This window comes from Culex pipiens, chromosome 2 (genome assembly GCF_016801865.2).
Source record: "Culex pipiens pallens isolate TS chromosome 2, TS_CPP_V2, whole genome shotgun sequence".
NCBI lineage: Eukaryota > Metazoa > Arthropoda > Insecta > Diptera > Culicidae > Culex > Culex pipiens.
In genome coordinates, this window is record NC_068938.1 from 137,173,826 (window position 1) to 137,192,071 (window position 18,246).

An 18,246-nucleotide genomic window follows, 5' to 3' on the forward strand; every position below is an offset into this window, starting at 1 on the left:
ATAATGATTTAGTACAATCATTTTAATTTAGTACGAAACTTACTTTACTTAACAGCAGTGTTCCCAAAATGCATGCACCAAAAATCTGCACCGCAGCTAACACAACAATAACCAACCCAGTGTACCATATTTCTTCAGCCTGTAAAAATCAAACTTATATTGTGTGCTTAGCTAATAACTATTTCTACCCAGTTTTTTTACCGTTGCAAGAACGAAGCATGAAAACACACTTTGCGCCACCAAACTTTTTGTGTTTAGTAATATTCCAAATTTCAATAGTTTATTCATGCCACTGAGATATCTAAAAGATTTTTCTACAGAATTTTGATGTTATCATACTTCAAATATACAAACTGTGTGTGCTTGATATGTTTTTCGATGATATCATCAAACAGGACGTTCATTGTTGATCTTTCAGACGGAAAATCAGCCTTTAGTAAAAGATCAAATTTTCTCAAGTAAATAATCATTGTGTCCAGCTGGCCATAAGCATGCATGACCAGAAATAGGAAACATAAATCTGTATGTTGTAACCCACAATATGCATAGACCAGGAATGTAGATTGATAAGTAAAATTGACCAAGTATCCAACGAAGGTGTCTGGATTAATCCATGGAAAGAAATATCCAAAAATTAAAACGTAGTGGTCACTCATAATGGAGCCACCGATTGAATACATCAAGACAAGGATCAACATTGTGTTGTATAACATTTTGGAAATTTGTACGGATAGTTTGCAAGTTGCGGCCACATTCCACAAAGCATCTTCTACTTCTTCATATTTTCGCTCATTTTCGAAATTTTGAAGATTTCCTAAATGAAGATCGTAAAACTGTTTGTCAGTGTAGCAGGTAATTTTAGCAATAGCCTGAAAAAAATACATTGCATATACAAAAATTCCATTTTTTTTTTCAAAATTGCCAAACCTGAACGGCTCCTCCCATGGTCACAAAGCAAAAGATAACATCATTCAACTGACCCCATAGCACAGTCACGCACCAGAAACTAAGCACCAGATACAGCGTGATGTCAATCAACAGCAAAATCAACCGAGAATTCCTCCGTGAGTAATTCGAACAGAAACGCTCGGTGCCACACACGAAGGCCAATGTTGTAACATTTGCACATGCACTTTCGTACAAAGCCTTGGGATTTTTGAACTCGCAACTCCACAGATTTCGTCGGCGCACAAAGGATCGTTTAATCGCATGCATGATTGCCAATTTGAGACTGAGCTTGACGTTGGCGTTTTCTTATATTTTTTACAATGGATTGTTTTTCATGCCAGCAAAAAGCTGGTAATGAATATTTAATATGAGAAGCACCTCTGAACTACCAACATATGGTAGTGTGTACCCAAACGGAATCCGGCATATCTCCGGTAAAGGTGGACCATTTGGGTGGAATCTAGTTTTATGGGAAAATTAAAAATGATAGAAATCCAATCAGCAACATATTTTTCGGGTCCTTTTAGGGTCCCAAACAACCTCCCAAAATTTGGAGACATAACATAACGACATAACGGAAAGACATAGGACCAAGCAATTTGAATGAGTTTTTGGATTGCTAGTGAAATCTGGAATAAGATTATTTTATTTTGTTTCAAAGATTTGTCGGCAAAATTGTCATAAATGTTCTCCCAAGGTGAACCTTCCATGAGAGCACCGGCAACTCCAGGTTATGGCCACTACTGTCGAAATGTCAATTTTCATGTTCAGTATCAAAAATCATGAATTTTGATACCCATATTGCAACAACTCGTATGGTTCTGTAAATGTCCTCCCAGGCCCCGGGGACACCTTCTTTGAGGGCAGCGGCCACTACTGGTTGTGGCCACTACGGTCGAAATGGCCATTATTATGCTCAATATCAAAAACCATGAATTTTGATATCCATATTGCCACAACTCGTATGGTTCTGTAAATGTCCCCCCAGGCCCCGGGGAACCTTCTTTGAGGGCACCGGCCACTCCAGATTGTGGCCACCACTGTCGAAATGGCCATTATTATGTTCAGTATCAAAAACCATGAATTTTAATGCCCGTATTGCCACAATGGTTCTATAAAGCTGCTTCGAGGGCACAGGCCACTCCAGGTTTTTTCCACCACTGTCGAATTGGCCATTTTTCATAGCGACTTCCACCGGTCCGCTTCGCTTGAATTTCCTTTTTCTGCTGCTGGTGGTTCTTCCTTCTGTTTGCTGGTCCTCTTCTTCTGTTGGCTGCTGCTGCTTTGTCCTCCGCTCCGGCCCGATGTGCACAGTTCTAGCGACGACGAGTCGTCGGTTCGAGTGCTCGTTCCAAAGTGACTTGCTTTTGCGAAATTTTCTGGTTAAATAGCGGCACAGCCGGAGAACGGCACAAAAGGGGCGTGGCCTCGAATGCATACGCTCGCTCTGATTGGTCATCTGTCCGATTTGATTTGTATTGTTCCCTCCTCCCAGCACCTTCACCTCTCGTGAAAGACGTTCGTCACCACTTGCCCTTCCTGGTTTCTATCTCGTGTACAGTGTTCACCTTTAGTGACACGAACGGTAGTACCTTCATAGACTACCGCAATGGTAACTACGAAGGTATGAACGAATTCTTGGCAACCGTTAACTGGACTCGACTGATGGCCAATCTCGACGCCAACGAAGCTGCTGTTACTTGGACGGAAATTTTGACGCAAGCTATCAACGTCTTCATCCCGAAGAAACAGCGGCAACCTCCTCAACATCCACCATGGTCTACTCACCGCCTGAAGAAGCTTAAGACCGTGAAACGTGCCGCACTCAAGAAATATGCCAAGCATCCGACAGATCGTTGGAAAACCCACTACAGATCTAAGAACCGGAAGTACAGTTTGTTAAACAACCAACTTTTTCTCCGCCACCTGAACCGCATCCAGAGCCGCTTGAAACGTGAACCCAAAAAGTTTTGGAACCACGTCAACGAGCAGCGGAAAGAAACTGGTCTCCCAACCTCGATGGTACTCGACGGTGATGAGGCTACAACCACCGAGAGTATTTGTGACCTTTTCCGGCGCCAGTTCTGCAGTGTCTTCAATAACGAAACTGTAGCAGACTCGCAAGTTGCTAGGGCTGCTAGTAACGTTCCACTGCGACCTCCCATCGGACCTCATCCGGTGATAAGCTCCGAGTCCGTTCGCCGTGCCTGCGCCCGCCTGAAGAGTTCCAACAGCTGTGGACCGGATGGCATCCCCGCGGTTGTACTCAAAAAGTGTTGCGATGCACTAGCGGAACCGCTGGCTCAACTCTTCAACACCTCGCTTTCCACCGGAGTTTTCCCATGTTTCTGGAAGAAGTCGTTTGTGTTCCCTGTTCACAAAAAGGGGCCTAAACGAGACGTCCGGAACTACCGCGGAATCGCTGCACTTTGCGCTGTAAGCAAGCTCTTCGAAGTCATTGTGCTAGACTTCATCAAGTTCAACTGTTGTGATTATATCGCCCAGGAACAGTATGGCTTTATGGCGAAACGTTCTACCAGTTCCAATCTGGTCACCTATTCGTCCTTCATCCTACGAACCATGCAGAAACGGAAACAAATTGACGCTATCTACACCCCACTCGGAAAATAATCTGGTAAATTTGAGTGTCTGGCGCTGGCGGACGTTTGTCGTGCAGTTCAGACACACTTGGCACACTTATCCTAGACAAGTTTTGCGTAACGCCAGATGAATCTGGCGAAAATCGGGCGAAAGTTCTGCCTGCTGTCTGGCACAAAAATCAACCGGTTCAATCGGTTGAACCGTGCACGACCGGTTTGTGTCATATTCGCCAGAAATCATGGCAGATTTCTGGGGCAAATCTGGGGGAAATTCTGCCAGATGGCTGGCGCAAGCCCCCAGACGAACGCCAGAATTGTGTCCGCCATTTCCGACCGGGACGGATCTATCGGCAGCATTCGACAAGCTAAACCACCGTATTGCTGTTGCTAAACTCGAGCGACTGGGCTTCAACGGTTCTCTGCTCGAATGGCTTTGCTCCTACCTCACCGGACGAGAAATGAGCGTGAAAGTGGGTGACGTAATTTCTGCCATATTTGCTGTTTTTTCAGGCGTCCCCCAAGGCAGCCACCTGGGTCCTCTGATTTTTCTCCTCTACCCACTCGGAAAATAATCTGGTAAATTTGAGTGTCTGGCACTGGCGGACGTTTGTCGTGCAGTTCAGACACACTTGGCACACTTATCCTAGACAAGTTTTGCGTAACGCCAGATGAATCTGGCGAAAATCGGGCGAAAGTTCTGCCAGCTGTCTGGCACAAAAATCAACAGGTTCAATCGGTTGAACCGTGCACGACCGGTTTGTGTCATATTCGCCAGAAATCATGGCAGAAATCTGGGGTAAATCTGGGGGAAATTCTGCCAGATGGCTGGCGCAAGCCCCCAGACGAACGCCAGAATTGTGTCCGCCATTTCCGACCGGGCACCATACCTCGGACGTCCTGTGTGAAAGATTTAGGCGTGATGCTGGATAGCAAAATGACGTTTACTGACCATATTACGTATATGGTTTCCAAAGCTTCCAAAACATTAGGATTCGTCTTTAGGATAGCTAAGCATTTTCGAGATTTAGGCTGTCTCAAAGCTCTTTATTGCTCGCTGGTTCGTTCTACGCTCGAGTACTGTTCCACGGTTTGGGCTCCCTTCTACCAGAACGCCATTCAACGCGTGGAGTCGGTGCAGCGAAAGTTCGTCAAATATGCCCAACGTCACATCACCTGGCCTGATCCTTTAAATCCTCCGAGCTATGCTGAGCGTTGCAAAATGCTAAACCTTGATCCTCTCTCGGTAAGACGTGATGTTGCAAAGGCAGTGTTTGTAGCTGACCTCCTGCAGTCGTCCATTGATTGTCCCGCTGTTTTGCAACTGATCAATATTAACACCCGCCGGCGTGTACTTCGCAACCACTCTTTTTTGACGGTTCGCCGAGCTCTGACTAATTACGGACATAACGAACCAGTTTCTAGTATGTGTCGTATTTTTAACTTGTGCTCTGACCATTTCGACTTTGACCTGTCCCGCGACAAAATCAAAATCCGTTTCCTTAATTTCCTCAAGTCCCTTCCCTGACAATACACACGTAGATATTAGAACACTGTGATATTTTTGTTAATTTATTGAGTTAGTTTTAAAGTAACCCGTCTTGTATCATTTGAGTTTTGTGTACTTGTTGATGCGAAAAGACGAGGTGGTTTTGTGCCTCTTTGAGAGAGTGTCTTGGAATATGCTAGACACATCTCAAGGGGGCTTTTGTCCACCTCCTAATAAAGAAAATGAAAATGAAAATGTACATAAAAATTACTCATTTTGATTGCATGTTTTAAGTGCTTTAACTATGTTTAGTCAAACTATCTATGTAGTTAAACGAAAACTGAAGTCTTCCTCTTTCAATCGGTGGTCCAACCGTCTGGATTGATTCACAGGGCAAAAAGATATAAGCGTTCAAAATGTCCCCTTTTCAACGCTTAAAAGTGACGCTTTGGATCGAATTTCTGAACTGGCCCCCCAATATAGTAAGTAGAGACATAGTCCTATGTCAAAAAGTTAATTAAAAGCTCGGAATTTTTTTTCCATGTACCTATTTTTTTCTCAATAGTCCTCAACAATAAGTAGGTATCTTTGTAACTTTGCTGAAAACACCAAATTGATCAGAAAATTCACTCAAAAGTTACAGCTGTTTGAATATTTACGTACCATTTTTGTATGGACAGCTGCCGAAATTGTATGGAGACTTGTATGGGTGAACCAATGACACAAAATAGCTTCTTTGGTCATAAGGAAGGCCCCCACAAAGTTTGAGCCAAATAAAAAAATACAATTAAACTCCATTTCCGGTTTTGGTAGAGAATTGCTCTCAGGAATAACTGATTATATTTTTGAGTGAATTGTAAGAATGTTTAGATGATCCTACACCCAAAGGAAAAATATGTATCAGAATCCGCAACAGTGGACTTAGGCTTCATCCATAAAGTACGTCACGTTTTGTTGGACCCCCCCTCCTTTTTAATTTTTTGTTCAATCTAGATTAAATTTTCAAAAGGTTCACAGCTAAAAAAGTAGAAATCCAGCTGCGTGTAAAAGACCTGGGTGTAAAATAAATTGCATTATTGTAAGCAATTTTATGTGATTTTACACTCTGAAATATGTAGCCCATCAGTATGGGAAACCTACTTGACCGAAATGTCAAGCGCATATATGTGTTTATCCTTTCTATTCTTCATCGGTCCGATGGCCGAGTGGGCTAAAGCGCCAGTCCTTTCTGTCTCCTCCATCGGTTGCAACTTTTTTTTGTGTTTGCAAAAATTGTACATGCAGTGTGTAATATTAAGTGTTTATTTTGACGAAGGTGATGTGCATGCTTGTGCATGCTTTTGCATGCGATCGGATTTTTGCTGTGTTCTATTTACATAAGAAATTCACGACTCATAGGTTGTTTTGAAAATTTACTTTAGCATGGTTGCATGATTTATAAATGTAGGATTATTCTTAATTCGGAGTTCAATCAATGTTTTTTTTTAAAGGTCGTGTTTTGATTTTAAATTTTTTTTAATATTCTGATATAAGCATATTAAATTTATTATCAAACACTTTTTTCATAATGCCTTTTATCGAGTTTCATTTATGGGTAAAGTTTATCAAACTTAAATTTTTTTTAAATATATTTTAAGACTGAATTTTCTGTAGTCAAGAAATAATCTAGCGTGACGTGACAGGCCCTCTTGTCCTCCGCTTACGACGGTGCGGTGGTAGCGTGTCGGATCAAAAATTAAGAAGTTGAGGGTTCAATCCTCGTTCTGTTAAGATTTTTTTCGCAATACTAGCAATACAGCAGTCGGTAATGTCAATCATTGTCGGTAACGAGCAAAATTGTCATGCCCCTATGTCGCAAAAAATGCATGAGGACAGATTTCATGCAAAATCTGATATACTTTCATAGGGACATGGCGTTACATCGTGCTGCACCCTGTTTTTTGAAGTGCAAAAGTGGAAAAGTGCATGAAAAGTGTCATCGTCTAAAAATAGACGGAGCCCTATCTCGCCCTGCCAAATTAAGTCGATAAAGTAGTCGGTTTCGATGGAGAAAAGTGGAAAACATTGTCTAAAAATAGTGACGCCATCCCCCTATGCAGCCATGCATCATAATTATGCGACCGCCGTTTGGGTGTAACACAGCCAATCTTTCGAAGGGATCCTAGAGAGTGCCTAAGGTTAGAATACGCCTAGCACCCTTCTTGTATTTATTAACATCTGTACTTTTCCACACTTGAACTAAAAAAACAGATGGCAGCACGATGTAACCCCACGCCCCTATATTGTAATTCCACGAATGTTCTAGACACTATTTGCCGTGGTTATAGCGCACAACTCGCTCTCTGTAACAATACTCCTAATTCCGGTCCAATCTCACCAAAGCGTCATGGTCTTGTGGTCAGCATTTTTGCGTACCAATCAAATGGACGGGGCATCGACACCCGTCTCGAGCGATTTTGATTTTTCGTTCCTATATTCATCATTTCAAATTTCTGTGTGTTTGAACATTTTCGTTGGGAGCAGTTGGGAATCGAACCCAGAACCATTCGCTTACAAAGCGAAAATCGTAACCAGTCAGGATGCGTTTGTCGCACGTACAAGCTAGACTACCGCAAACATTTGTAATTATAACTCGGGACTCCAGCAACCAACTTCAACCAAACTTTGGGACAATGCACAGAATGGTCAGCCAAACAAAACGTGTTTGTTATTGTTTACATTGCGTGCTCTCGTTTTTGTATATTCAAGGTCAAACATTAAAACGCGTTTTTCTCGGAACGTCGAAATGGCGGGTGCGACAAGATAGCACGACGACGTCGATGTGTCAAAATGTCTTCTGCCTACATTCCATTTGGCCGGTTGTTTTTTACGGTTTTTGTTAAATTTTTGTCTGCGATGATCAAAAATGAGATCAATGCTGTCGCTGTCTTCGAATTAGTGAAAATCTAATTAGGGAATCAGCTCTGTACATAAAACAAACTCACTTACTTTGCTGGACAGCAGTGTTCCCATCAAACAAGCGGTAAACAACTGTACAGCGGAAGCTGTCACGATTTCCAAACCCGTGTACCAGATTTCATCAGCCTGAAATTTTTGGTTAAAAGGGCAGTTGAATTGTCTGAAACCTTCAAATACCGTTGCAATCACGTAAAATGAAAAGACTGTTTGTGCGATCAAACTTCCAAAATTGATGTAAATTCCGTTTTTTAAAGCATTGTCTAAATCACTGAGATTCCTGAAAGAAACACAATTATTTGGCGATTTTGCTGATAACAATCTCTGAACAAACTCGGTATGTTGGATGTGTTTTTCTAAAATATCATGCAGTAGTTCACTGATAGCAGATCCGTTGAGCCGCAAGTCTTGTGATTGTATCTGAAGATTAAGTTTTCTCAGATAGATTATGATTGTCTCCAGCCGTGCAATCGCGTGCATGATAAAGTTTATAAACAAATGATCCGTAAGCTGCAGTCCGCAATAGGCGTACACCAAAAATGTACTTTGATAAGCCAAATTGATCAAGTATCCAGTGAAAGTGTCCCGATCAATCCACGGAAAGAAATATCCAAACGGCAAGACGTAATGCTCGCCCATATAAGAGCTACCAATTGAATACGCCAAAATCAATCCAACAAAAATTTTGGAGATGATTGCATAAAAAAGCACTATCAATTTACAAATAGCCGCTATATTCCACAACATGTCCTCAACCTCGTTATATTTCCGAATGTTTTTGAAGTTGTCCATGTTTTTCAAGTGAAGTTCGTAAATTGTGGGATTTATGTAACTGGAAATTTTTGCAAACGCCTGCAAGAAATTGATCAACTATTACACCCACCAAAAGCTAACAGAACAATCACTTTCTAACCTGTACGGCCCCTCCAATCGTCACGACACAGAAGATGACGTCAAGTAGCTGACCCCATAGCACCGTCAAGCACCAAGAGCTAATCACCAGGTACAGGGTAAAGTCAGCGTACAGCAAAGCCAACCGACGATTGTTCCGGGTGTAATTTTGACGGAAAATTTCGGCACCACAAACGTAGGCCAAACGCATCGTCGATTCACAAGCACTTTCGAACAAAGCTTTAGGAGTTTTGAACTCACTGCTCCACAAGTTTCGGCGACGCACAAAATAACGTTTGGCAAACTCCATGACTGACAACGAGACTATGACTGTATTTTTTTTTTTTTTTTTTGAGATCGTGTTTCAAATTTTGCTTTGCTATGTGGGAATTTTCCTCGACGATCAATTAATCAATGCATTGCAAGAGTGTTCAATATTTAATGGACAAATAGGTTAACCTTGGACCATGACTACGACTTGAGAATTCTAGAAAATTCAATAACATCTGTTATTTCCCAATCTACCAAGTGCCTCTTTTAAGGGAACAACATCCAAATAATATCATCATGCTTTTTAAAAAGGACGACGGTATTTTTTTTGCACATTTTCAATAACGTTTCAAATAAATTGCCACTTAAAGTTGATTTGCAAGAAAAACACTATTTTTTCCATTTTCTGATACGTTTTAGAGGACATTAAATGCCAACTTATCAGAAATTTCCAGAATGGGCAAACATTTTCTACCAAGTTATGATTTTTTGAATCAATACTGATTTTTTCAAAAAATCGGAATACTGGTCGCAAACATTTTTCAACTTCGTTTTTCGATGTAAAATCGAATATGCAATCAAAAAGTACCGAAGTGAAATTTTCATAAGGTGCACCATTTTCAAGTGATAGCCATTTTTAGGTGACTTTTTTGAAAAGAGTATCAGTTATTCATTTTTCAAAATAAGTGCACATTTAAAAAAAAATTGTTTTGAAAAGCTGAGAAAATTCTCTATATTTTGCTTTTTTGAACTTTGTTGATACGACCCTTGGTTGCAGTGATATTGCCATGCATATACAAGAAAATTGATGTTTTCTAAGCCTTACCAAAACAACCCACCATTTTCTTTTGTCGATATCTCAGCAACTAATGGTCCGATTTACAATGTTAAAAAATGAAACATTCGTGAAATTTCCGATCTTTCCGAAAACGATGTTTGATTTTTTTTTTAAATCAAGACTAACATTTCAAATGGGCTAAACTTTCAATATTACGCCCTTTTGAAATGTTAGTCAGGTTTATTTTTTTTTTAATATTAATTTTGGAAAGATTGGAAAATTTTACGAATGTTTCATATTTTAACATTGAAAATCGGACCTTTAGTTGCTGAGATATCGACATTAGAAAATGGTGGGTTGTTTTAGTGGGACATCAATTTTCGAGTTTTTAACCTTTGCATGGCAATATCACAGCAACCAAGGGTCGTCAAAGTTCAAAGATGCAAAATATAGAGAATTTTCTCAGCTTTTCAAAAATATTTTTTTTTCAATGTGAATAACTGCGACTATTTCCAAAAAAGTTACCTGAAAATGGATATAACTTGAAAACGGTGCATTTTATCCAAATTTCGCTAAAGTACTGCAAATTCGATTTTACATCCAAAAATGAAGTTGAAAAATTTTTGCGGCCAGTATTTCCATTTTCTGATTTTCCAAAAAATCAGTATTGATTCAAAAATTAATAACTTTGTCGAAGATTTTTTGCCCATTCAAGAAATTTTTGAAAAGTTGGATTTAATGTTTCCACATCAGCCAATGAAAAAAAAATAAATAGTGTTTTTTTGCAAATTAAGGTTTAGTGACAAAAAGTGAAATTAAAAATCATCAATTTTTTTTCAGTGCGGCCCTTATCCATACCTACAACTTTGCCTAACACTTGGCTCTGACAGCTCCGAGAGTGTAGACGTGTGTGACGTGAGCGCTAAGGGCATCGTGCCTCGAGTTGTTTGACGGATCGAGGTGGAAGAGACCTCCGAGACGGATGATTTTCGACTCATCCCCGGAAATCGGAAGCGGAAGAAGACCCCTGAGATCACCAGAGCTGTCGTCGGAGAAGGAAAAGTGGAGCAGAATGTGCTCAAAAACAACAAGTTCAGCCCGCTAGCGGAAAACGAAAACAACAACAATGCCAGCCCAGCAGGAGGAGGAGACGCCCCGGCGGTTTCATCACCCGGCCAGTCGGCAGGTAAACAAAAGCAACCACCTTTGGTGGTGAAGAGCACCACGGATGTTTACAAGCTCGTGGCAATAGTGGAAAGTTGTAAATTTGGTTTCAACCCGATTTACAAACTAACCCGATTTGGAACCAAGGTGACCTGCTTCTCTGTCAAGGATTTTGACAAGTTGCAGGAGCTCGTCAAGAGGAAGAAAGTGGAATTCTACACCCACGATCGGCGGAGCGAACGAAATCATCGGGTAGTTCTTCGTGGTTTGCCTGATGAACTGAAACCGGACGAGGTCAAGTACCTGCTGAAGAGGGATCTCAAGCTGGACGCGCTGGAGGTGCATATCATCAAGCGGAAGGAAAAGTCCACCGTGGACGAAACTCCGTACATTGTGGTCTTCCCCAAGGGATGCACCAATCTGAAAAAGCTCACTGCAGTGAAAGTTGTGGCAAGCACTATCATCCGGTGGGAGGCCTACCGGAACAAGCGGCCGAACGTGACCCAGTGCAGGAACTGTTTGCAGCTGGGCCATGGGACCAGAAACTGCCACCTCAAGGGGAGGTGCAACAACTGTGGGGGTCCCCACAGGACGGACGAGTGCAACGTCCAAGAAGTCGAGCCGAAGCGGTGTGCCAACTGCTCTGGAGCCCACGAAGCCACGGACAGCAGCTGCCCCAAGCGTGCGGACTTTATCCAGAGGCGCCAGCAGGCGTCGAAACCGAAACCACCGGCAAGGAAGGCGGAGAAGCAGAGTCCAGCAGTTCCGGCGTTTACGCCAGCGGAGTTCCCTCCGCTGCCGGGCGCAGTTCCGGACGGAAAATCCAAGGATCGCCCTCGTCCCGCAGGAAGCAGCCAAGGTGGCCCCCGAGACGGTGGAGCCACGGAGAAGGAAGCCGGGGAGGTACTCTACAGTTTGGCTGATCTGTGGGGGATTTTCTCCAAGTACATCGGCAGGTTCAAGACCTGCAAGACCCGCTTGGACCAAGTAACCCTCGTCAGTTACATGATCTCCTAGTATGGAATTTAAGGAGTTTTTTTTTTTTTTGTTATTATATATTGTTTTACTGATCCTCGGTCCCAACCTGGTCACAGCACCTAAAAGGACCTAATAAAAATAAGTTAAGAAAAAAACAAAAAAAAACTTTGCCTAAGAAACCAAATCGATCAAAAAATTTCTTCAAAAGATACAGATTTTTGATTTTTCATAAATCAATTTGCATGGACAGCTGCCAAATTTGAAAGGAAAATTATATGCACAAACTTATTATGCAAAATGGCTTCTTTGGGCTTACTGAAGGCACCAAAAAAGTTTCAGTCGGATTAAAAAATATAAAAATTAAAATAAAAAAAAAACTATTTCGTAGGAAACTGCTTTTATGTGGTAATTTATCAATATAATTCAAAAGGCAACTTTTATGATAACACTTCCTAGTCCTCCTAAATCCACCTTCACATATACACATCTACTTAGGCTTCATCCATAAAGTACGTCACGATAATATCGGCCAAAATTTACCCTCCTCTCCCCCCCTTTGTCACGCTTTTCCTATACTTATAACATGCAATGTCACACTTGCTCAGACCCCCCCCTACCCCCCTAGAGCGTGACATACTTTATGGATGACGCTTTAGGATCAAAATCTGTGCAAATGTATGTGAACTCGGCACTGGCTGAACTGATAATCCGATTTGGATCCGTCTTGGGATCCCAGAAGTCGCTTTCGAAAATTATTATGTTTAGTTAAGTACTTCAAAAGCAATGTTGAACAGGTTGACTAGATTCTCGAATATTGTAAAATAAATCCCATCAAGTTATAACTTTTTAGAAAGGAAATTCAAAGACCTCAACGAGCTCAAAGATTGAAGATCTGATAACAATGATCAAAATGTAACGTTGCGTGTGCGTTCCAACCCCAACTCCAGTAGCTTTTGCACCGTGGTGCAGCGCCACTTCCAAAATTAGGAAGACTACTGGAGCACTTTCTATGGCCCGGCAGAGGCTCAATTCCCAGGGCAGGTTAAGGAGAAGCTCAAACACAAAGCTCACTGTGACACTCCCAAATGGCAAATCCAACGACTAACGAACCAAAATCTAACTATTGATTAATTGAGACCAAATTGATAACGACCATAGAACGTTTGCGAATAAAAAGTTAATAACGAGTTGAGCGCTTAATGAACGGACCGTCAACCTCCATTGAGCAAAGTTTTATTAAGGTTCCATTACAGGTGAACGATTCTACCTGAGTTCTGACGAGCGACTACACTCGGTACCAAGATCTTTGTTGACGTCAACGTTCTAATCTGCTCTTGCTCTTTTCCTACAGACTACCTCTTAATACTAATCTGACCTTCACGCCTCGTCCGGCGAGTGCTGCGGGAGGTTCGGCTGGCTCACGTGCTGTTGATGGAGGTTTTGGAGGCCGCACGTGGCTGCAGGAACTGTTGATTCTACCGGGCGACGATCGCGTTGTTCCACTTATGCGTACACGCACCACTTGCAGGAACCCGAGCGGACCTCGCTGGCGGGTTGGATCGAATGCGGTCCAAGCTGGACGAGCCACCGATGGAAATGCTTCACCGGATCAGGTGCGGAAGCCGCACGTGGCTTATGCTGATCGCCTTCGCTTGAGCTGGTCGCGTGGTCGGCGCCTAATACATCAGCGTCCCGCGCACGGGGCGGATCGATTGGCCGTACCAGGAAGTACGAGGATGGTTGGGCGACGAGGTGCGGTTCCGGGGATCTTGCTCGCAGGCCGCGCGGTTCGTTCTGGGCGCACGCCCGATGTGCACTTTGCCACGTGTCTTCCCTCGAATTTTTGACCACCACACACCGTTCTGCGTCCACTGTGCGTAATCCACGCGTGCTCACCAATGCTGCCAGTGGTTAGTGTCTCGGCTCGCGCCGCCGTGCCGCTCACTCGCTGATGATGGCGACGCGGATGTGACGTGCGATGATTTCCACGTTGCATGCAACTCGTCGAACAGTTTCAGACCCCTAATGCGGCAAAGGGTTTCGTGTCGAGGGGTTCGCGGATGAACTGTTCCACAGTCCAGTCACTCACGTTTGGCCACGCCCAGGATGACGGAGGGGCGTTTACAGGTGTCCACGGACCGTAGCGACTTCCGGGAGGGTGCGCGAAGTCGAAGGCGCGCCCAAGGAGATGTGCAGGGTGCGCCGAGCAGTTCCGGTGTGCCAGGGTGATGGAGAGTCGATCGGAGAACCTTGTAGCGGACGGTTCCTTCCTGGAGGGGTTTTGGGACCCTAGATTTTGACCCACGGCAAACTGTGGGTGCTGTTTACCGCGGCGAAATACATTTTAACTTCGAGTTCACAAGGTTACAAAGTTTCAGCATCTTCTTACCTGACTCAATCCGAACTAACTCTCTAACGCCTAATTCAACCGGTGCAAATTGAACGTCGTACCGGGTTAGCCAATCTGTACAAACATTCTGGCTAATTAGATGTGGTTTTCAACTAAATTTAGCGAAGTTTTACCTGTTGACGTAATGGCTGACTCTCCTAGGCGTCACGTGTTCTTTCTCACCACTTGCACTTGAACTGACTTCGTGGACGGTCCGGACAGAAATGCTCGATAGGGAAAGGGAATATACATGGGAACCCGTGCAAAGTATCCGCCTCAACTACTACACCGTTGAACGTTATACGTCCGTATATCCCCTCAATTTCAACCAATCACCAGTTGCCAGATGGTCCATAAGCATTGGTTAGTCCACCGTATTTACAAATACAGAGAGCCCAGCCCAATACCTCCAAGTTGTTCGACGTGCCATTTGAGTGTACCACCCTGAGTATTTCATGGAACTCAAGCGAGGGATGGGTCAAGAGCCTCTCACAGTAGTGACGCCTTCCACAACTAGCGGCGCTGTTGCTGCTAAAGGGAGGCTAAAGAACGCACCACACTTAGGGTGATTCATGATCGTTACAAAAAAAATGACAAAAATTACTGCGCATGCTCAACTCGAGGGGAAGCATAAAGTTTGGGGTCCCCAGAATTACGTGCATTTGAATTTTTCAAAAATAGTTTGTCTGGGCCGAATGGTTTTTCTCCAAAGTTTGTATGGAGAATTAGGGCGGTTCATCGCTCTTGCATACAACCCAAAATTTGATTTCTTAAATAATTAATGACGAAAATGGGACCACTCTAGCACGGTGTAGGTCAGGGAGCGTTCTTTTATTACGTAACGCGAAAAATCGGACTTTTAGACCCCCTCCCCCCCCCCTCGTAACAAAATTTCCATACAAATTTTAAAAAATTGTATGGAGCGTAACACGGCCTCCGAGACCCCCCTTCCCCCCTACTGCGTTACGTAATAAAAGAACGCTCCCTCACCATAACGGCCAAACAATAAAAATACGGGTCTAATTATTTCGGCTGAGGAACCGCCAGAAAAATTTTGAACCCGACCGGAGAACTTATTTTGAGAACAAAAAGCAGACACTACTCACCTTGCTCGACAGCAGTGTTCCCAGCAGACAGGCGGTGAAGAGCTGCACGGTGCTCAGAACAACGATCGCTAGTCCAGTGTACCAGATTTCTTCGGCCTGGATAAGAGGTGCGATTGAACCTGTGGTGAACTGTGATGATGGTGAGCTTTCTTACCGTTGCAAGCACGAAACAAGAAAACACAGTTTGAGCAACCAAACTTCCAAAGTTTATGAAAATTCCCATCTTCAGTAGGTCGTTCATGTCTTTTGAGTACCTGTAGCATAAAGATGTGCTTAAAAGATGTATTTTACAAGTTTCCAAGATACACACTCCGTGAGTTTGATATGTTTCTCGATAATATCGTGCAGCAGATCGAGACAGGATGATGCACCGTTGGAACTGATGAGATGATTGAGTTTTCTCAAATAGATTATAATGGTTTCCGTTGCTCCAATCGCATGCATGATTAAATATAAGAAAACTAAATCCGAGGCTTGTAACCCACAATAGGCGTAAATTATAAACGTTAATTGATATGAGAAATTTACTACAAATCCAACGAGGGTGTCTGGATCAATGAACGGAAAGTAATATCCAAATGGCAGCACGTAGTGTTCCCCCATTATCGATCCTCCAATCGAGTAGAACATGACTAATCCGACCATTCCTGAGAAGATTATCTTAAAAACGGTTACTGAGAGCTTACAAATCGTTGCAACGTTCATCATTATTTCCTGAACTTCATCATAGTTGCGATCATTTTTGAAGTTTTCCAGATTTCTCAAATGAAGGTCGTACAATCCTTTTCCAGTGTAACTGCTGATTTTAGCAAAAGCCTGTCAAAATACTGGTTAAAATCCAAATTTCAAACCTGAACAAACACTTTCAAACCTGAATGGCTCCTCCAATAGTGACAAAACAGAAGATAACGTCATTCAACCGGCCCCAAAACACGGTCGTGCACCAAAAACTTAACATCAAATACAAGATAAAGTCAGCGAACAATATGGCCAACCGGCGATTCTTCCGCGTGTAGTTTGGCCTTAAGACTTCAGAACCGCAAACGTAGGCCAAACTCATCACCGATTCGCAGCCACTTTCGTACAAAGCCTTGGGATTCTTGAACTCACTGCTCCACAGATTTCGACGGCGCACAAAGTAACGCTTGGCAAACTCCATGGTTTCTAGTGTTGGAATGATGGATTCAGTACTCCGATTCCAGGTTCAATAGTTAACTTGCATGACTTTGCTATATTATACGGCTGCATACTTAAACTGTTGCATTGTACCGAATCATTCACCTAAATGCCTTTGGTCTTTTTAACAGTTTTGCCTTCCTTACCTTACTGAGGAAAGGCTATAAAATCACTCGAAAAATGCACTTCTTAATTCGACCTCCTGGACCCACCTTCACGAATCCATATCGACACTGAATCACATTCTGAGCAAATTTCTGTGCGTCTGTAAGACGTGCACCGAAAAAATGTACTCGATTATCTCAGGACTGGCTGAACAAAAGTTATGAGCAATTCCATCTCAAATCAGGTATTTTTCTGGTACTTTTGTCCCTCTCCGATTTCAATGAAACTTTGTAGACATGTTATCCTAAGCCAATATAAGCCATTTTTGTGTATATGGAGCCAATAGTACTCGAAAATAACATTTGAGAAAGGCGTAAGGTATTTAAATATTTTTGTATTTTGCAATTTAAAAATTGCTGTATCTCAAAGCCGTTGCATTGTATCAAAAAGTGGTCAAAGACAAACTTGTAGGAAATTGGGTGGGCTTTGTGAAAAAAATACACTGAAAGAAAAATACATGCCACTTCTATGGGATTTTTCAATTTTTATGTTTTAAAGTTAAATTCAAAGGTGAAGTTACGATTTTTTTTCATTCAAAATTTTTGAGGAAATAGCCTAAAATGTTGCACAAAGACTCACCAAAAATGCAGGATGGTATGTCTCTTCTAAAAAAATACAAAAATCATTTTCTAAAACAGTTTTTTTTTTTGGAAGTGGCCCAAACGTCAAAATTTTCAAAAACCAATAACGGGAATCGATTCTCCAGACAATTTTACATAAAAGTCTCCATATTGACCATTTTCCTAAGTCCAATCCTTGCGAAGTTACAGCGGTTTTAAAAATAAAAATGTTGAAAAAATATAGAAATAAAAATTGCCAAAAACCATCTAAAAACCTATTTTTTCAACATTTTTTTTATTTTTAAAACCGCTGTAACTACGCAAGGATTGGACTTAGGACAATGGTCAATATGGAGACTTTTATGTAAAATTGTCTGTAAAATCGATTCCCACTATCGGCTTTTGAAAATTTTGACGTTTAGGCCACTTTCCAAAAAAACAGTTTTAGTAAATGATTTTTGTATTTTTTTAGGAGAGACATACCATCTTGCATTTTTCGTGATTTTTTTTGCAACATTTTAGGCTATTTTCTCAAAAAAACTGAATGAAAAAATCGTAACTTCACCTTTAAATTTAACTTTTAAACATAAAAATTAAAAAAATCCATAGAAGTGGCGTCTAGTTTTCTTTCAGTATATTTTTTTTTCAGAAAGCCCATTCAATTTCCTACAAGTTTGTCTTTGACCACTTTTTGATACGATGCAACGGCTTTGAGATACAGCAATTTTTAAATTGCAAAATACAAAAATATTTAAATACCTTACGCCCTTCTCAAATGTT

The 18,246-nt window shown here is 42.0% G+C and overlaps 1 protein-coding gene across 1 annotated transcript in view; it reads right to left on the bottom strand.

Moving 5' to 3' along the window:
* The window catches only part of LOC120425580 (uncharacterized), a 31,618-nt gene extending 14,886 nt beyond the window's left edge, over positions 1-16,732 (bottom strand). Inside the window, exons 1-4 of the mRNA XM_052708202.1 lie at positions 16,437-16,732; positions 15,876-16,381; positions 15,720-15,819; positions 15,566-15,661 (exon numbers count right to left, since the gene is read on the bottom strand). Of these exons, the coding sequence (XP_052564162.1) occupies positions 15,566-15,661; positions 15,720-15,819; positions 15,876-16,381; positions 16,437-16,724 (990 nt within the window). The 5' untranslated portion in view covers positions 16,725-16,732. The remainder of the gene's footprint in view (positions 1-15,565; positions 15,662-15,719; positions 15,820-15,875; positions 16,382-16,436) is intronic.
* Between the last annotated feature and the right edge of the window lie 1,514 nt (positions 16,733-18,246).